Raw genomic sequence first — 19,911 nt, 5'->3', positions numbered from 1 at the left:
CTGGGTCCCATGGTGTGCCCCAGACTCTGACAGGAGGAAGATTTTCATATACATTTTACTAATTTTCTTTCATCTCTGACACTTCTATTATAGAGAAAGGGCAAATAACAATATTAAAATATTTCCTCTAATCCCTTTTTTAAAAAAAATATATTTTATTGGTATTTTACAGAGAGGAAGGGAGAGGGATAGAAAGTTAGAAACATCGATGAGAGAGAAACATTGATCAGCTGCCTCCTGCACACTCCCCACTGGGTATATGGCCGCAACCAAGGTACATGCCCTTGACTGTAATCGAACCTGGGCCCCTGCAGTCCGCAGGCTGACGCTCTATCCACTGAGCCAAACCGGTTAGGGCTAATTAATTCCCTTTTAATGTGCATGAATTTCATGCACCGGGCCACTAGTATGTGTGTATATATAAAGCTCTCACCTGTGGGAGTAGACCTGAAGTAAAGGGATTAAGAGTGTGTGATTCCTAGAGTCTGGGGTTTCCATCCTGGCAAAATACTGATTTTCTCCAAGTCCCAGTGTCCTCATCCTGAATATCGGGTAAGAGATCATGATGTCTCTCATTGAGATGTGTTGGAAGCAAGCAGCAAAGGGATCCAGATAAGGCGCTTAGCTTCTCTGCTTCCTGGTGCTCACTGCGTCTTCGGAATCCTCACCGGTGGAGCATGGCTTCCTGTGAAGGTAAATGACGGCTGACTTAGGCCACCTGTGCCCAGGCCTGGCTTCGCCTTCTCAACGGGGTTTAGCGTAGTTGTTCGAAGCACTGGATTATTTTTTATTAGTATTATTTTTAATCCTCACCTGAGGATATTTTTCCATTGATTTTTAGGGAGTGTGGAAGAAAGGGGGAAAGACAGAGAGAAACAGCAATATGAGAGAAACACATCGATTGGTTGCCTCCTGCACGAACCCGGACCAGGGCCCTGGGCGGGGAGGAGCCTGCAACTGAGGTACGTGCCCTTGACCAGAATCAAGCCTGGGACCCTTTGGTCCACAGGCCGACTCTCTACCCACTGAGCCACCCTGGCTAGGGTGGCACTGGATTATTTAAAGGTTCATTGATGTGAGAGAGAAACATCAATTGGTTACTTCCTGTATGTGCCCCCACTGGGGATCGAACTTGCAACCTGGATATGTTCGAGGGCTAGAGGTAGCGTTAAGTTTAGGTCTAGGGGTAGAGCTAGGGTTAGAGTTAGGGTTAAGATTAGGGCTAGGGCTAGGATTAGAGCTAGGTTTAGGGTTAGGGATAGGGCTAGGATTAGGCTTATGGTTAGGGTTAGGGCTAGGGTTTGGGTTAGTGTTAGGGCTAGGGCTGAGTTAAGGATAGCTTTAGGGCTAAGGCTAGGGTTAGTGTTAGGGTTAGTGTTAGGGTTCGGGCTAGTGTTAGGTTTAGGGTTAAGGTTAGGGTTAGGGTTAGGGTTAGAGTTAGGATTAGAGTTAGGGTTAGCGTTAGGGATAGGGCCATGGTTAGGGTTATGCCCAGGGTTAGGTTTAATGCCACATTTAGGGTTAGGGTTAGGGTCAGGGTTAGTGTTAGGGCCAGGGTTTTGGTTAGTTTTAGGGTTAGGGTTAAGGTCAGGGTTAGGGTTAGGGTTAGAGTTAGGTCGGCGTTAGGGTTAGGGTTATGGCTAAGGCTAGGATTAGTGTTGGGTTTAAGGTTAAGGCCAGGGCTACCATTACATTTAGGGTTAGGGCTAGGGCTAGGCTTGTGTTTACGGTTGGGGTTAGGGCTAGGTTTGGGACTTGAGTTAGGATTAGGGCTCGGCTTTTGCTTAGGGTTAAGGGTACTGCTTGGGTCAGGTTTAAGGTTAAACTTAGGGTAGGCCTGGGTTATGTTTTTGTGTTCAAGAAGTTTAGTGTTAGTATTACGTTTAACACTAAGGTTAGGGCTACATTTAGGGCTAAGTTTCGGATTAGGGCTAGGGCTAGGGCTAGGGCTATGGCTAGAGTAATGATTAGGGCTAAGGCTAGAGTTAGTTTTAAGATTAGGAATAGTGATAGGTCTACAGTTTAGAATTTTGATGCCATAGTCTTTGTTCCTAGTATAGATGTTCCGTTCATACTACCTTTACCTTCCTGTTAGAATAGAAATATTCTTCATTCATGTTATGACAAACTCTTAATCCCAGGGAAGTCTAATTTAAAATAATTATAAACAAAAACAAGCTGTGGATTATAGATCTTCCTGTCTTATAGAATACACAATAAGATTCAAGTAATCCTATCTAATAAAAAAGGGAATATGCAAATTGACCCTCACTCTGTCACACCATCACAAAGATGGCGGCGCCCACAGCAGAGGCGGGGCTTCTGTAACACAAGATGGCAGCGCCCACAGCAGAGGCCGAGTTCCTGTAACATAAGATGGCGGTGCCCACAGCAGAGGCCGAGTTCCCGTAACGAGCCTTAAGGAGCAATCAGCAGGGACCTGAGGCTTCGTGGTGCTGGGCTGGGGCAGGGGACCTGAGGTTGCACCCCCGCCTGGTGGGGCTTGACGGGACCTCATGCTGTGCCCTCCACCCCAGTTCCAGGCTGGGGGACCTGAGGCTGCACCCCCTGGCACCGGGCTAGAGGACCTCAGGCCGCAACCCTCATCCCGGTGCTGGGCCGGGGCCTTCAGACCATGAGCCCTGCCTGGAAGGGCTTGACGGGGACCTGAGGCCGCACCCCCCTGCCCTGGTGCTGGACCAGAGGACCTCAGGCCCCGCCCCCCCCTGCCATTGGGGCTTGAAAGGAGACTTCAAGGTGTGTCCCCTGCCCCGGTGTTGGGCCAGGGGACCTCAGGCTGCTCCCCCTGCCCCGGGGAATCTTATAGTGGGGCTTGGTGGGGGATCTGAGGCTGTGCCCCACTCCTGGCAGTGCTTGACGGGGAACCTGAGGCTGTGCCCCACACCCAGCGGTACTTGTTGGGGAACCTGAGGCTGTGCCCCCCGCCCGGCACTGGGCCAGGGGACATGAGGCTGCACCCCCCGCCTGGTGGGGCTTGACAAGGGTAGGGCCGGCCGGGTTTGGATCTCGCCCAATAGGGGTGGGGCCGGCTAGGTCTGGGTCTCACGCAATTTCAAGGTGCTGCGGGTGGGCGGGGACTTGACTCTGGGTCCCGTGGTGCACCCCAGACTCTGACAGGAGGAAGGTTTTCATATACATTTTACTAATTTTCGTTCATCTCTGACACTTCTATTACAGAGAAAGGGCAAATAGCAATATTAAATTATTTCCTCTAATTAATCCCCTTTTAATGTGCACGAATTTTGTGCACCGGGCCACTAGTTATTGATGAAAAGGTAAGAGAAATAGTCACACTCAGATCTATTAGTTCAAGTAAATACTGGCTTATGTTTTGAAATTACTTTCAAAACTCTTCTCTTCGCCATCATTTTTGTTTTAAAATCTTCCATTTCGGAATGTTATCACTCCTGACATATGTGTTGGCTTGTGACACGGATGTCACGTCTTCTGACCATAGAGCTTGAGGTCACAGGAAGTGGTGCTCCCGGCGTGCACACGGCTCCTCAGCAGCGGAGGGAAGACCAAGTCTGGCGGCGTGTTGAGCTCACGCGTGGAACGACCCATTTTTATCCAGGTGACGTTTTCCTAGAGCAGCGTCGCGTGGTTATTAGTGGAAAGTGGGTGAGCCCCTCACGTGGCCCCGGCCCGGGCCCCTTTGCTGCTGTCCCACCCAGAGCAGCCCTTCCCCTTCGGGCCGCAGCGTCGTCCCGCCGTCACCCGGGACACATCCCTGCCCTGCACGGTCCTTCTCTCTCATTGGCCAGGGTCCCCTTCTCAGCAGAAAAAAGAAAGAAAAAAGGGAAACGTTGATGTCAGTAAACGTACCCGGTGTGCACAGGCGCCAGAGCTGCCCGTGGGGGCCGGGCGCTGAAATAACACCGAGCATAGACGGTCTAGGACGGAGGGACTGTGGCCCTGGGGGGACACCCCTGTGCGAGCTGGCCCTGAAGTGAGATGGAAGGGGAGCCGCAGCCTGCCCTCCATCAGGAGTGAGGCCCACCCGCCTCTCCTCCAGCCCGGGGGAGCCCCAGGAGCCCGCGGGGGGCCAGGCCGCCTGCCCGAGCATCAGCCTCCCCAGCTGCCCGCCTGTGCTCCTCACCCTCAGCAGAGACGGTGGGAAATGCTGTCACTCAGACTCCCTGCCGCCCTGGCCATCGGGGAAGCTGGTGAGTGAACAGGCAAGGGCACCAAGAACCGCCATCCAAATTTAGAAAAAAAAAAAAAAGCAAAAAAAAGCAAGTGCTCTCCGTGGGAGAACTACCTCCTCCCGCTGTCAAAACGCCCTCCTGGAGCTGCAGGCCCAGCTGCCTGGGCTCCTCCCAGCACCCAGCGCCCAGCACCCAGCACCCAGCCAGGCCATGCCCAGCACCCAGCACCCAGCACCCAGCCGCCACCGCCAGCCACCGCGGCCAGCATGCACTGGGCTGGGGCACTCTGCCTTGGCCCTGAGGGATGTATTCTTAGGACCAAAGCATCCTGAGCCAGAGCGGCCTCCGACCTGGCAACAGGCGCGTTGCAAGGAGAAAGCCCTCTTTCTTTCCTCCCTTCCTCCCTTCTTTGTAAACCTGCTGGCGCTGCTGTTTAATTCTTCTCTCATCGAACATCAGTGAGTTTTTTCCATGAAACAAGCAAGCACACAGGATGCCCTGTGGAGCAAACAGAAATCATCATTTTGGGCCCCGAGGTAGGTACTGCGTGGTCGAATGCTGGAATATAAACGGCCAGGCCAGGCAGCGGGGCTCAGGGGTTGAGCGTTGACCTATGAACCAGGAGGTCATAGTCCGATTCCCGGTCAAGGGCTCATGCCCGGGTTGCAGGCTTGATCTCCAGTGTGGGGCGTGAGGGAGGCAGCCGATCCATGATCCTCTCTCATCGTTGATGTCTGTCTGTCTGTCTGTCTGTCTGTCTCTCTCTCCCTCCCTCCCTTCCTCTCTGAAATCAATAAAAATATATTTAAAAAATAAAAACTATCCTTCCTCTCTTTGCTTACCCTCCTTTTCAAAAGACAGAGAGGGAGAAGGGGGGAAGAGGGAGAGAGAGACGGGGAGAGAGAGAGAGAGAGAGAGCGCCTTCTTTCGTCATGTGGAAGCTAATTTTGTCAACAACAGTGTGAGATCCTGCGCTGTCCACGGTTCGGGTTGGCGGCGGCTGCCAGAAATTCAGCGGCACGTTCCCCGCACCCCGAGGAGGTGTCGGCAGTGTGGAGACAGACCCCGGAAGGCAGAGCGAGCGACAGCCATTCTCTCCTGGGCTATTTCTAGACACCAGGTTTGTTCTGTCATTCAGAGCTAAGTTCAGCCCTAGCCAGTTTGGCTCAGTGGATAGAGCATCGGCCTGCGGACTGAAGGGTCCTGGGTTCGACTCTGGTCAAGGACACATGCCCGGGTTGCGGGCCTGATCGAGGTGGGGAGGAGAGCAGGGAGTGTGTGTGCGGAGGCAGCTGATTCATGATTCTCTCTCATCATTGATGTTTCTCTCTCTCTCTCCCCCTCCCTTCCTCTCTGAAATCAATAAAAAAAATATATGTTTTTAAAAAGAGCTAAGTCAAGACCAGGTTCTCTGGGGAGGACAGTCTTTCCGGGGAGCCCCCTTTGGGGTTCCTGTTCAGCGACGACCCCGTTTCCTTCCGCCTCTCGGGACGGCCCGCGTGGAGGAGGTCTCTGTCCACGGTGCTGCTCGCCCCATTTTCTCTGAATTCCTGGGCCCGGCTTTCGCCCACCACCCCTCCTCCTCCTCCACCTCCAGCCTCAGGTCACCAGCGACACGCATGTTCAAACCCAAGGTCCAGTCGCCTTTGGCCCGCAGGTGGAAGATGACAAACGGGCCACCCTCTCCTCCTGGGACTCCCCTTGTGCGGAGTGGCAGCTGTGGCATCCTGCGGCCTCCATGCGCCCTCAGTCTCCTGGGCGGCTTCCTTCTCCCGCCTCCCTGGCCGTGGGGTGCTGGTTCCGCAGGGACCCGTCTTCCTCTGTGCGGGAGGTCGGCATGAAGGTACACTGCATTGGGTTCATTTCAGGTAGACCTTCTACACGTCAATACGGGGTACCCCCCGAAAGGCGCACACACACTGACTAATGATAAAGGCCGTGTTCACGAAAAGACATTTCATTTTCAAAACCGAGCCCTCAGCTGTTCCAGTACATATACAATGTGGGGGACACCCTGTATATATACAAATTGTGTATGTATATTATATAACGCGTCTCCTCGCTCCAAGCTCTCCCTCGCATCGCAGGCTCATGTCCTCTGCGTGCGGGACGGCTCCTGCGTGGACCGGAGGCCTCTGTGACCAACACTCGGCGTATGCTGTTCCCCTCCCCGACCCGTTTCTCCCTCCGCCCTCCTCATTTCAGTTCACCACTGCTCCCCCTCTGTGCAAGCTCAGGCCCCAATCTCAGGGTAACCCCCGAGCTCTCTCTTTCTCTCCGACACCTCGTTATCCTGCTGCCTAGACCTCCGGACGCATTCGGAACCCGACCTCGCACAGCTACCCCTCCCCCCCCACACCCTCGCCTCTCCCCTGGGGACATGGGACACCGCCTCGCTGGTCTCCGGCTTCTGCGCCGGCCTCTCCCCTCAGCCTCTTCTCACCCGGGACGCGGAGGGAGTCAACCTGTTTTCTAACTCCCAGGCCAAGGATCCCAAGCCCGTTTGTAGCGAACGACGAAGGCCGATGAGAGGGCAGGAATTCAGGGCCCCGGCCGGGCCGGCAGCTGATCACGGCAGCCAGATCATTTTATCTGGAAGAGATCAGCGAGGCGGCGACATTTTGTTACAGTTTTCATTAGGATTCTGCAGGGAAACATGAAAAAAATGTACAGTGTCCAAAGCCATTACTCACCGGCGATTTAGCACTTCTACCTCCGTTCTCTGCGATCAGCTCGCAGAGGTTTCTCAGGCCCACGGGGCGATCACGTGGAGGTGGCGCGTTGGAGAACATCCAGCCCCGTCCTGTTATTTAACCGCAGCACCGTCCCGCGGGCGGGACACACAGCACTTAACGTCCGTTTCACAAACACGTACGTGGGGACCTGGGACTAAGTGGCTTTCCGCGGTGGAAATAAAACCAAAAGTCGGGTTTTTTTTCACCAGGTTTCTCGTCCTGGCACGCACTGTTCACCGAGGGGCTGTCCTGGGCACGTGGGGTGTTTAGCCACATCCCTGGCCTCCGCCCACCGGCTGGCAGTCACACGCTCTCCTCCCCCACGGTGTGACAATGTCTCCAGCCATCACCAGTGTCCCCTGGGGGACAAGACCGAGCCCCTGTGACAGAACAGCTGGCCTTCACCCACAACCTGTTTTTAAGCAAGGAAGGCCCAGATCCTTCCCTCCCCCGCCCCCCACAAACTTCAGCAATGAAGACAACACATACCATATAATTTAAAATCCACATTTCACGGCAGTGCATTAGAAATAAGTTACGGCTGATTACACTTCATTCATTAGATGTCAGGATTTATTCGTTTAAGATACAGGCCATTCAATAAAGAAAGAGCCATTTAATAAATCAGAAAGGTGCTAAGTTGGGGTTTATAAATTAGGACAGGCTGAGGTTCGGCCAGATTGCAGAATAAAGATACTAGGACTTCGGTCAAGACTAATGTGGAGCAGAAAGGCCTTGTCCTCCGTGGTCCTTTGCGTGATAACTATCAACATCTGCAAAAGGCCATGGCGTCGCTGAGCTGTACCTTTAATGACTGCAAATGCGCACATTCTTTCAACCTTGCGCAGTCACGTATGTGACGGCTGCATCCTAGCAATTACGGGGTGTGATTTGCATCCCTTTTCAACCTGGAACTCCAGCGGACACATTTGCTGTGGCCACACAACGTGTGTAGCTGTCACCTGAATGACCACATCATAAATGTTCCGTGGGCTCGCGCCGCGCCACGCCCCTGCTGCCGTGGCTGCACGTGGTTTTGAGGTCACACGGGTCACACTGCCACAACCACCTCTGAGATATTCGGTCACGTTGCTTTTGGAGGCCAACCCCCAGGAAGCGAGGGACGGACCCCGACGTGTGTGGCCCAGCTGCGCTCGCAGCGACTTACCCGTCAGCAGGAAGCACGTCCCGTCGGCCACGTCCCATCCTCGCTGGGTGGGGGCGTTTTCACCTTTTCCAGGTTTGGTAAGGGGGTAGTCACCCCCTCCACTGGGCGGCTCCCGTTGTGGGTGCTCATGGTCTCGGTGTTGGGGAAGGAAAGGAGCATTTCTCGGCGCCTCCCCTGCCTGTCACCTCGCGGGCACGTGTGCGCTGCCTGAAGGCCCGGCCCTGCCTCGCCGCCCTCGCCACGCCCCTCCGCAGCCTGGCCCGCGTCACCCCCACCGGCAGGACCTGAAGCTACATCGCGCGTGTACGCTCGTCTTCATGTCACTAACTCCTCCAATAAAGCGAAACCCAGCGGGCGCAGGGGTGGGTCTGGTCTGGGATGGGGTAGGGCTGGGATAAACGTCGCTGAGTGAAACGATGAAGGTTTAAGGAATGAATCTCAATTTATAACAATGTCGATTCTGACCGATGGCCACTCGGACCTTTTACAGACAGCTGGTCCGTCTCCCCTTGTGTGGGTGCTTCCCCACTTGGTCACATTCAAGCAGGGCCAAACAGGACAAAGCAGGGTCAAGCAGGGTCAAGCAAGGTCAAGCAGGGTTAAGCAAGGCCAAGCAGGGCCAAGCAAGGCCAAGCAAGGTCAAGGCCAAGCAAGGTCAAGCAAGGCCAAGCAGAGCCAAGCAAGGTCAAGCAAGGTCAAGCAAGGTCAATGCCAAGCAAGGTCAAGCAGGGCCAAACAGGGCCAAGCAGGGTCAAGCAGGGCCAAGCAAGGCCAAGCAAGGCCAAGCAAGGCCAAGCAAGGTCAAGCAGGGCCAAGCAAGGTCAAGCAGGGCCAAGCAAGGTCAAGCAAGGCCAAGCAAGGTCAAGCAGGGTCAAGCAGGGCCAAGCAAGGTCAAGCAGGGCCAAGCAAGGTCAAGCAGGGCCAAGCAGGGCCAAGCAAGGCCAAGCAAGGTCAAGCAGGGTCAAGCAGGGTCAAGCAGGGCCAAGCAAGGCCAAGCAAGGTCAAGCAGGGCCAAGCAAGGCCAAGCAAGGCCAAGCAAGGCCAAGCAAGGTCAAGCAGGGCCAAGCAAGGTCAAGCAGGGCCAAGCAAGGTCAAGCAAGGCCAAGCAAGGTCAAGCAGGGTCAAGCAGGGCCAAGCAAGGTCAAGCAGGGCCAAGCAAGGTCAAGCAGGGCCAAGCAGGGCCAAGCAGGGCCAAGCAAGGCCAAGCAAGGTCAAGCAGGGTCAAGCAGGGTCAAGCAGGGCCAAGCAAGGCCAAGCAAGGTCAAGCAGGGCCAAGCAAGGTCAAGCAAGGTCAAGCAGGGTCAAGCAGGGCCAAGCAGGGTCAAGCAAGGTCAAGCAGGGCCAAGCAGGGTCAAGCAGGGCCAAGCAAGGCCAAGCAAGGTCAAGCAGGGCCAAGCAAGGCCAAGCAAGGTCAAGCAGGGCCAAGCAAGGCCAAGCAGGGCCAAGCAGGGCCAAGCATGTTTGGTGTGCCTTGACCAACGGGAGGCGCACAGAAGTGGGGTGTGTGTGAGTGTCTGGGGCAGATGAGGGCCGGCCACACTCCCCGGGCTCTCGCCCCCGCGCACGTCAGTGCATGCTCTGCACCGTGCCGCCCCTGCCAGCCGGGCTCTCCGTGTCGCGTGCCTATTAAGAGGTGCCAGCCGCAGTGCCCCTCGGTGGCCGTGCCGTGTGAAATAGAAAGAAACAGTGAGCGCCCGGGGCTGAGATGGAGGGCTGGCTGGCCCTGCGGGGGAATCCAGTGGAACCCGCCTGGTGCAGAGACGAGTCGGTTTAAAAACGTGGTCAAGCCCGGCCGGCGTGGCTCCGTGGTTGAGCGTCGACCTACCAACCAGGAGGTTGTGGTTTGATTCCCCATCAGGGCACGTGCCGGGCGTGCAGGAGGCACCCGATCCACGATTCTCATCATGGATGTTCCCCTCGCTCTCCCTCTCCTTTCCTCTCTGAAGTCCATAAAAGCACATTTTTTAAAAGTTATGTGGGAACTTGGTGAGTAAAAAGCCTAAGAATGGAGCTCTGACCAGTCTTGAGACACTGCCATCCACGGGAAACACTGCTTCCTGCTCAGGACGTCGGGCCATCGCTGGACTCAGCCCCCCCCCGAGCTGCCCGGCCCGCTGCCCCATTCCGAAGCCACACGGCCACGGCCACACCACAGCCGTCAGGAACCCAAGTCCAAATAAATAGCTTTTAATTATGATACATTACTGATTACAGTAAAAATTGGCATTTCCCCCTTCCAAAGCAGGAGCACCAGTCTGAGAAGGGACGGAATGACAGGTATCGTCAGGGAAATGGAGCGTAACCTGGTGTGCAAACGGGATTCCGTACAGAACATACTTTCTAAAAGGAAGGCCGTTTCGCACACTCAGCGGTTAGGGCGGCCATGGTGTCATGCGGACGAATAAAGTAAAAACCCCCGTGACGCTCCAAGTCCACTTCCCGGAAAGCACGGCCTCCTCTTCGGCCTTCCGTGGGACAGTGAGGAGGCCGGCCGGCCCCGAACGGAGGGATTTCGTAGATCTGACCCGTGTGTGCAGTGGTGTCTTTCCCCACAGCCTCAGGGATTCCGGAGAAACCCGACGGGGTGTTTCACGTCAGAACCAAGGGGCTCACCCGGGCCTCCCGCTGTAGCCGGACACCCGCTTCGCCAGGCCGCCCCGCAGGTGGTGGGGACCCAGAGGAGAGGGACGGCCCGCCTCGGAGGAGCTCACAGTCTAGTGGGGGAAACGGAGACGCTGACACTGACGTGGAACTGAGGAAAATCATCAGACAACTCGAGAAACTCCTGTGCAGTCGGACAAACTTTGGGTGCTAGGAATAGACGGTGAAGAGGGACGCCGTCCAGTGCAGGGACGGCCCGGCGGCCTCCGTATCATGTGACTTCGGCGAAGGCGGTGATGTGGTTCTGCGGGGAGAGAGGAAGCGGAGTGAGGGTCTGGGCGGGACTGGCTCCGTCAAGGGCTTAGTGGCAGGGGTCCTCAAACTTTTTAAACAGGGGGCCAGTTCACCGTCCCTCAGACAGTGGGAGGGCCGGACTATAGTTTAAAAAAACAAACTATGAACAAATTCCTATGCGCACTGCGGGCCCGGGACGCGTCGGCTGCTAAGCAGGACAGGCAGCGGCACCTGGCGGGCCGGATCCATGTCCTCGGCGGGCCGCATGTGGCCCGCGGGCCGTAGTTTGAGGACCCCTGGCTGCTTCTGCAAACCGTCACCAGCCGCGCGCGGGGACAGCCACAGCCCTAGGGGTTCGGGCTGCAAAGCACACAGTGGTATTAGGTTCCATGGACCGTGACATAAACTTAGCTGCTAAGTACATGTTGTAGTCCACATTCTTTAAAAAATATATATATCTATGTTTATTGATTTCAGAGAGGAAGAGAGAGAAACATCAATGATGAGAGAGAAACATCCATCGGCTGCCTCCTGCACACCCCCCGCTGGGGATGGAGCCCACAACCTGGGCATGTGCCCTTGACCGGGAATCGAACCCTGACCTCCTGGCTCCTCGGTCGATGCTCAACCACTGAGCCATGCCGGCCGGGCCAACATTCTTTATTATGCTTTTTGTTTTTCATTTGAGAGAGAGAGAGGAAGGGAGAGGGAGAGATAGAAACATCAATGAGAGAGCAACATCCATCGGCGGCCTCCTGCACGCCCCACGCTGGGGATCAAGCCCACCACCTGGGCCTGTGCCCTGGCCGGGACTCCAACGGATGACCTCCTGGTGCAAGGGACGATGCTCAACCAACCGAGTCCCGCCGGCCAGGGCTGTCTTCAACATTCTTAATTCACCACGTAAGTGGAAACGTTGTGCCTGCTCTCTTCAAAACGAACACTGTGATTTGGAGAGAAAAGGCAGAGGCAGACACATGACTATTCCGCTCCGTGCTGACGGGATGTGGGCACCTCGGCGTCGCTGCTCCGGGGAGACAGATGGCGCAGACGAGGCGGGCACGGGCTCCGTCCCTTGCGGGCGGACAGAGACCTACTTAGATACCCCGTGTCCTCTGCAGGAGGCCGGGCCCCGGACGGCCCTGTCTGCCGCTACCTCAACCGCAGAATTCTCCCCGCAGCCTTTGGCTTGTTTTTGTTTATTTATTTTTCCAAGCCCCAGCACTGGGTACAAAGAATCCCTGCGGAACGACGAATAGTTCGATGGATTCAGACGTGCAGCAGGCCCTCGGCGGCGGCTGGGATATTGCAGCACAAACGGCTCGGACATAACAATCGCGCCATCGCCAGGGGCGTCCGGCTCCGGGGTGAGTGACGGACAGCCAGTCGGCAGCAGCGGCAGGACAAACGGTGTTCCCCTCCCGGCACCCGTCTGGAAAGCTGGCCACAGTGGCTTCTGTATTTACTCTAAGCCACGCGCATCCTACAAAGGCATTCTGTGTAACGAATGCATGCCAGGAGGTGTCTCCTGTGCATGGGGACTTTTTTCAAATTCCAGTGTCAACTGTTTACTTAGAACATTTTTTAAAAAGGTGTGTGAGCCCTGACTGGTTTGGCTCAGTGGATAGAGCGTCAGCCTGCGGACTGAAGCGTCCCAGGTTCGATTCCGGTCAAGGGCATGTACCTTGGTTGCGGGCACATCCCCAGTAGGGGGTGTGCAGGAGGCAGCTGATCTATGTTTCTCTCTCATAGATGTTTCTAACTCTCTATCCCTCTCCTTTCCTCTCTGTAAAAAATCAATAAAAATATTTAAAAAAAAAAAAGGTGTGTGAAGGGCCCAGCCAGCACGGCTCAGGGGTTGAGCGTCGACCTAGGAACCAGGAGGTCAGGGTTCGATTCCCGGTCAGGGCACAGGCCCGGGTTGCAGGCTCGATCCCCAGTGGGGGGTGTGCAGGAGGCAGCCGATTCGTGATTCTCTCTCCTCATGGATGTTTCTCTCTCTCTCTCCCTCTCCCTTCCTCTCTGACATCCATACAAATATATTTTAAAAAAGTGTGTGTGAAGACACGGAAACCCCTTTTCCCTGGAGGTGGGCCTATCAGGTCCCAACGAGGAGGATATTGCCGACGGCTGCCCCGGGCGTTATTTCCCGGGTTGGACCCTGGAGAAGAGCAGCGTCCGTGAACACCAGCCCCCAGCGAGCCCGCACGGTCGCTCCCGACGGGACCGTGGGCACGTGGGTGTCCCGTGAGAAAGGGAGCGTGGGGGACTCCGCAGCCCCTCTACGTGTCCCCGTGCCTCCTCCACAGAAGCGCAGGCTGACTCGAGGACACGGAGACCTGGCCCGGGTGTCAGAGGCACGAGGATGGAATGCAAGCCCTGAGCAGGGCAGACACAGTCCGTCCCAGGCTCACCTCCCCCGGCCTCAGAGGCCCCGACCCGACCGTGCATCGGATACAGGGTTTCAGGACAAAGCTGGCCAGGGCGCCCCCATCCGGGCAGGACCCCGCACACAGGACCTGCTGGGAAGAGGCTAAGAAATAAACGGGAGATTCATTCCCCTGCGGCAAAATGGGGAGGTGAAGGGCGAGGCAGTGGCAGCTAAAAAGGAAGGAAAGGAGTTCGAAAGAGAAGACAGGAAAGGGACGGTTGGCCGAGGTGCCGGGTCCCCGTGGCCTAGCTCTGAAGGCCTGCGAGGCTCGTCACATTTCCCGAAGGCGATCCTACGTGCAGGGGTCAGCCGCGACCTGGGAAGGTGGGAGAGACATCATAAAGGAGCGGAATAAAGCAGGGAAAGTATCAGAGACAAGCCACCGAGAACCAACGCAGGGCAGGAGGCGGGCAGAGGCGAAGGCAGGTGGTGAGAGACACAAGGCAAGAGCCATGGGCTCCGGCTGGTGCGGCTCAGTGGAGAGAGCACCTGCCCGCGGACGGCAGGGTCCCAGGTTCCACTCCGGTCGAGGGCATGCACCTCGGCGGCAGGCCCCATCCCTGACCCTGAGGGGCGTGCAGGAGGCACCCAGTGGGTGTGCCTCTCTCACATCGATGTTTCTCTCTCTCTGACTCTCCCTCTCCCTTCCGCTCTCTCTAAAAATCAATGGAAAAGTGTCCTCGGGGGGGTGGGGGGGAGGAATTAACGACAACAACAAAAAAGAATGTGCAGTGTGACCGCGTACGTGGTCATCTAAACCTGGACCCACTGAGGGGGGAACGGATGCTAATAACACACAGACAACAGGCCTGAATGAGACCACCCCCGAGAGGGACAGAAAGTCACCGGGGAAATAAGGCCTTGAACGTGTAACTCTGAGCTCTGGAATGCTGAGCTCAGTCTGGCATTTAAAATCACGTGTCAGGCCCTGGCTGGTGTGGCTCCGTGGATAGAGCGTCTGCCTGTGGACTGAAAGGTCCAGGGTTCAGTTCTGGTCAAGGGCACAGGCCCGGGTTGTGGGCTCGATCCCCAGTAAGGGGGCGTGCAATCAAGGATTCTCTCTCATCATTAATGTTTCTCTCTCTCTCCCTCTCCCTTCCTCTCTGAAATCCATAAAAAACATTAATGTTTCTTTCTCCCTCTCCCTTCCTCTCTGAAATCGATAAAAAACATGAATGTTTCTCTCTCTCCCCTTCTCCCTTCCTCTCTGAAATCGATAAAAAACATTAATGTTTCTCTCTCTCTCCCTCTCCCTTCCTCTCTGAAATCGATAAAAAACATTAATGTTTCTCTCTCTCTCCCTCTCCCTTCCTCTCTGAAATCGATAAAAAACATTAATGTTTCTCTCTCTCTCCCTCTCCCTTCCTCTCTGAAATCGATTAAAACATTAATGTTTCTCTCTCTCCCCTTCTCCCTTCCTCTCTGAAATCGATAAAAAACATTAATGTTTCTCTCTCTCCCTCTCCCTTCCTCTCTGAAATCGATAAAAAACATTAATGTTTCTCTCTCTCCCTCTCCCTTCCTCTCTGAAATCGATAAAAAACATTAATGTTTCTCTCTCTCCCTCTCCCTTCCTCTCTGAAATCGATAAAAAACATTAATGTTTCTCTCTCCCTCTCCCTTCCTCTCTGAAATCGATAAAAAACATTAATGTTTCTCTCTCTCTCCCTCTCCCTTCCTCTCTGAAATCGATAAAAAACATTAATGTTTCTCTCTCTCCCTCTCCCTTCCTCTCTGAAATCGATAAAAAACATTAATGTTTCTCTCTCTCCCTCTCCCTTCCTCTCTGAAATCGATAAAAAACGTATTAAAAATAATAAAACAAAACCATGTTTCGGTGACCACTCGAGCTTCCTCTCCCTGCCCCGAACCCCGTGCCTTCTGCTGAGTCATCACCAGGTTAGACTGCAGGTGACCGACTGCATTTTTAGGCCCCAGGGCGCTGGGCAAACGCCTGCTTTTTTGCGAACAGCGCTATTTCCGTTTCGTATCACATGTAAGGTGCTGTTGTTGTAGTTTTTATTTTATTTTAATTTTCAGAGAGAGGGGAAGGGAGAGAGAGAAAAACAACAACGATGCCAGAGAGAAACATCCACCGGCTGTCTTCTGCACGCCCCCTCCTGGGATGGAGCCCGCCACCTGGGCAGGTGCCCTGACGGGAGTGGGACTGGCAACCTTGTGGTGCGCGATGGCCAACCCACTGGGCCACACCGGCCGGGGCCACACTCTAGCTTTCACCTGTGGGACGACACTTCCAAACCGACTGGATGAGAGGGATCCCGCACCCCGGGCTTGTCTGTTAAAGGTGGTCGTCCGCAGAGAGACGAACCGATGAAAACACGGGGGGGGGGGAAGGGACCGTGCCCAGGGCAGAGCCATTGCGGGGGAAACGGAATCATGGGCTCTGCGTACCCGGAAGGGCTGTACAGGTGGCACGGGGGCCCTCTGCCCATTACTCTCAGTGTCAAGAGTAAAGGCAGCCACACCACGGCATGGAGGGGGCGGGGATGGACGGTTTCTCTCCGTCGGCTTTACAGAACGAGGTGCGTTCCCCTCCGGCCTGGGGCGGCTCTCCCGGACGGCATCTGGAGGACGGACAAGCCAATGACTCCGGTCCTCCCCGTCGACCAGGCCATGAGTCTGCGGCACGGCAGTCTCCTCGGGGAGGTGGGCAGGCACCTGCCCTGAACGGCCCGGACAGAGGGCGGCGTTCCCGGGCAGGAGGTGTGCGCCGGCTCGGTCCCCACCAGCATCTCCTCGGTCACATGCGAGACAGAACGGCGTGTGATATTCCCAGGTCCCCTGTGTCGGGGAACGGGGTCTCCATCTGACCCGGCTGAACCCGCATTTTGCAACAGCCGATCTTCTTAGAAGAGAACAGTGCAAACACGCAGCGGGCAACGCCAAAACGCACGCAGGAAAGCACGCCACTCAGAGTCACGAGAAAAGGTGGTCATCGGTGGGTGTCCCCCCAGAACGTACGCACCCTTTACGGCGGATGGCCCCACCGATGTTTCTCTCTTCCAGACTGAACGCATCGGAATGGGTAAGCATTCAGAGCGTGCAGACGTTTTTGGGGGGACACCCTGCGTATCATGTACCAGTTCGATGACTGCTTCTGCCGTCACACAGTCAGAGGCTTGGGGTGCAGGGGGCAGGCGGGAGCCAGAGCTGAAGACGAGAAAGCGCTGCCCCCCTCAGAAAGCATCGCCCACGTTCACAGCAAGTCCGAGAGCCAAATACCGAATCCGGTCCCTGAGGGCAGAAGACAGGCCGAGCCAGCACCGGCCCTGAGAGCGGCCCAGAGCCGCCCGTTCGGCAAGTGCCGAGGGCTGGCAGCACGCCGGCTTCTGAAGCGCTGGGCTCTCCGCGAACATCTGTATCTCAGCCCCGGCTGGGGTGGCTCAGTGGATAGAGCAGGGGGGTCCTCAAACTTTTTAAACGGGGGGCCAGTTCCCTGTCCCTCAGACCGTGGGAGGGCCGGACTATAGTTTAAAAAAAAAAAATATGAACAAATTCCTATGTGCACTGCGGGCCCAGGACGCGTCGGCAGCGGCACCCGGCGGGCCGGATCAATGTCCTCGGCGGGCCGCCTGTGGCCCGCGGGCCGTAGTTTGAGGACCCCTAGGATAGAGCGTCGGCCTGTGGACCAAAGGGTCCCAGGTTTGATTCCGGTTCAGGGCGCATGCCCGGGTTGCGGGATCGATCCCCAGTAGGGGGTGTGCAAGAGGCAGCCATTCAATGATTCTCTCTCATCATTGATGTTTCTCTCTCTCTCTCCCCCTCTCCCTTCCTCTCTGAAGTCAATAAAAACATATTAAAAAAATAATCTGTATTTCACTCTGGTGACTTCAGACAGCACTGCATTTACTTAGGACATGCCATGTTGGGGTGACTTGCCACCAGACAAGGCATGCCACTGGCAGTTTATTTATTTGCCTTTGGAAAAATAGGGGGAAATGCAAAAAAAAAAAAAAAAAAAAAAAAAAAAAAAAAAAAAAAAGAGCAGTTCATGTAGGAAAACAAGAAAAACCATTCTAGCCCGGCCGGCCTGGCTCAGAGGTTGAGCAGCGACCTATGAGCCAGGAGGTCACGGTTCGATTCCCGCTCAGGGCACAGGCCCGGGTTGCGGGCTCGATCCCCAGTGTGGGGCGTGCAGGAGGCAGCCGATCCGTGATTCTCTCTCATCACTGATGTTTCTCTCTCTCCCCCCCTCTCCCCTCCTCTCTGACATCAATAAAAACGTATTTATATATATATAAATAACAAAACAGGAAGAGCCATTCTAGCGAGGGCTGTTGGGTTGAGGGATGCTAAGCTCCGCTCCTGCGTGCCAACCCAGCGGAAAAATGAGACCTATTTGGAAGATAAAGGAGAACAGTGACTGAGGACCCAGATCCCTTTGGGAGCCGGGGACCTGCCCAGAGGGACGCGGTTTCTGTATTTGCCAGAGCTCTGCAGCTCAGCTCCACCACCAGTGCGCTCGGCGCACCTACGTTTATTGCCTTAATCGGAGGTGATCGCGGCGGCTCACGCCCAGCACCCAGCCGAAGAGCCGAGCCAGACAGTCCTTCAGGGGCCTCCCCTGCGCGTGTTCTTCGCCGCCCTCCGCAGGCTGGCCTCGGGACACCTACAAAATGCAGCGCAGCCATTACTTCAGTGCCTGTCGCTGTCGCCTCATGCAGCCGGACAGGCTGAGTCTGACCCCCGCGGTCCCGGAGGTAGGCGAAGGCTGAGGTCAGTACGGCCCCCCTTTCCTTCCCTTCCAGCCGCTCATAAGCAGCCTCGGTGTTTGAACAGGAGGCTGTGAGCCGTCGGTGTAGGTTTGGGGCATAATCAGAAACCAGGGTCTGTGGGTCAATGGCTTCCATTCAAGGACTCAGCCTTCAGCCCCCGCGTGGGGAAGCCGGGTGGCCAGTGGGCTCCAGTGTGTTTGCATGTGGGCCCCTGACCACAGTATGTTCACGAGCAACGCAGCCTCTCCGAGACCCGGCTCTCCCGTCCGTGCCATGGGGAGAAGACCATTTACACGGGTTTTTTTATTAAGAGCAAATGAGATCATATATACACACAAAGGTCCTGGTCTGCGCAAACATCTCATTAGTCATCTGTAAAAGCCACAGAAACAGACTGACCGGCGTGGCTCAGGGGTTGAGCATCGATCCATGAACCAAGAGGCCCCAGTTCGATTCCCGGTCGGGGCACATGCCGGGGTTTGGGGCTTGATTCCCCAGTGGGGGTTGTGCAGGAGGCAGCTGACCCATGATTCTCTCTCATCATTGATGTTTCTGTCTCTCTCTTCCTCTCTGAAATCAATAAAAGAAATATAGCGCAGGCCCTGGGGCGCACGCCCTCCGAACCCGAACGGCTGAGGCCTGTTGGGCTGTTTAACTCCCCTTTTCCGTGGACTCTTTAAAGCAAAAGGAAATGAGACATGTGAGAGCCGAGCACAGCACGCCAGCGTTGACGGACGGCAAATACGCCTCGTCAGTGCTCGAAGCTCCGGCGAGAAAAACCGGCGAAAATGAGGAGACGCAGTTCCACGAACTCTTCCAGTATCTGGTCCCTGAGGAAGCTGTGTTGACAAGCTCCCGGGGAATGTTACGTTGCAGTTGGGCAGCTCTGTAAGACAAAGATCTGCATTCGAGAAAAGCAGACACGACGGAAATGGATTCCCGGACGTACCCGTGCCAACGTGCTGGAGCCTCGACGGGCCTTACCCCCGAGAGCAGAGTCACGGGTAATCACGCTGGTCTTGGCAAGAAACCACAGGGCTGTGTTGCTGTTGCAATGACACTAATCTATGTGGCATTTTTTTGCTATAAGACTTTCTGCCATATGCTCTACGTATGGCACAGACAATCTGCATAAACCTTCGAGTCCACGAAATAGCTCTATGGGGTATCCCAGCCCGAAATACAATGAAAATCCTAGGAAGGGAATCGTTCGTTGGACAGGAGGGAGCTACCTTGATTTAAACACCAACTGTGTGCCAAGAAGTTTGTTTGTTTTTTGGTTTTATTTTTAATATATTTTATTGATATTTTACAGAGAGGAAGGGAGAAGGATAGAGAGCTAGAAACATTGATGAGAGAGAAACATCGATCAGCTGCCTCCTGCACACCTCCTACTGGGGATGTGCCTGCAACCAAGGTACATGCCCTTGACCGGAATCGAACCCGGGACCCTTCAGTCCGCAGGCCGATGCTCTATCCACTGAGCCAAACCACTTTCGGCAATAAGTTTATTTGTGATCTGTCATTTCAAACCATCTATATATAGAAAAGGCCAATATGCAAAGTGTCCCCTCGGGAGTTCGACCAGGGACCAGGAGTTTGATTGCTTGCTGTGATGTGCGCTGACCACCAGGGGGTGGTGCAGAATGAAGGAAGGCCCTGGCAGGCAGCTGGAAGGCCCCCGATTGGCCCTGATTGCTGGCCAGGCCTCGGGACCCTACCCGTGCATGAATTTTGTGCACCGGGCCTCTAGTTACCCTAGAAAGGAACCATAATT

The 19,911-nt window shown here is 55.3% G+C and overlaps 1 protein-coding gene across 1 annotated transcript in view; it reads right to left on the bottom strand.

The window, feature by feature from the left end:
- Positions 1-10,243: 10,243 nt before the first annotated feature.
- PLPPR5 (phospholipid phosphatase related 5) overlaps positions 10,244-19,911 on the bottom strand; it is a 46,784-nt gene continuing 37,116 nt past the window's right edge. Inside the window, exon 6 of the mRNA XM_080648028.1 lies at positions 10,244-10,977. Within this exon, the coding sequence (XP_080504154.1) occupies positions 10,945-10,977 (33 nt within the window). The 3' untranslated portion in view covers positions 10,244-10,944. The remainder of the gene's footprint in view (positions 10,978-19,911) is intronic.

Source organism: Plecotus auritus, assembly GCF_963455305.1.
Source record: "Plecotus auritus genome assembly, chromosome: 12".
NCBI classification, from domain to species: Eukaryota; Metazoa; Chordata; class Mammalia; order Chiroptera; family Vespertilionidae; genus Plecotus; species Plecotus auritus.
The sequence above is the reverse complement of the archived record's forward strand: the minus strand, read 5'-3'. Positions and strand labels throughout refer to the sequence as shown.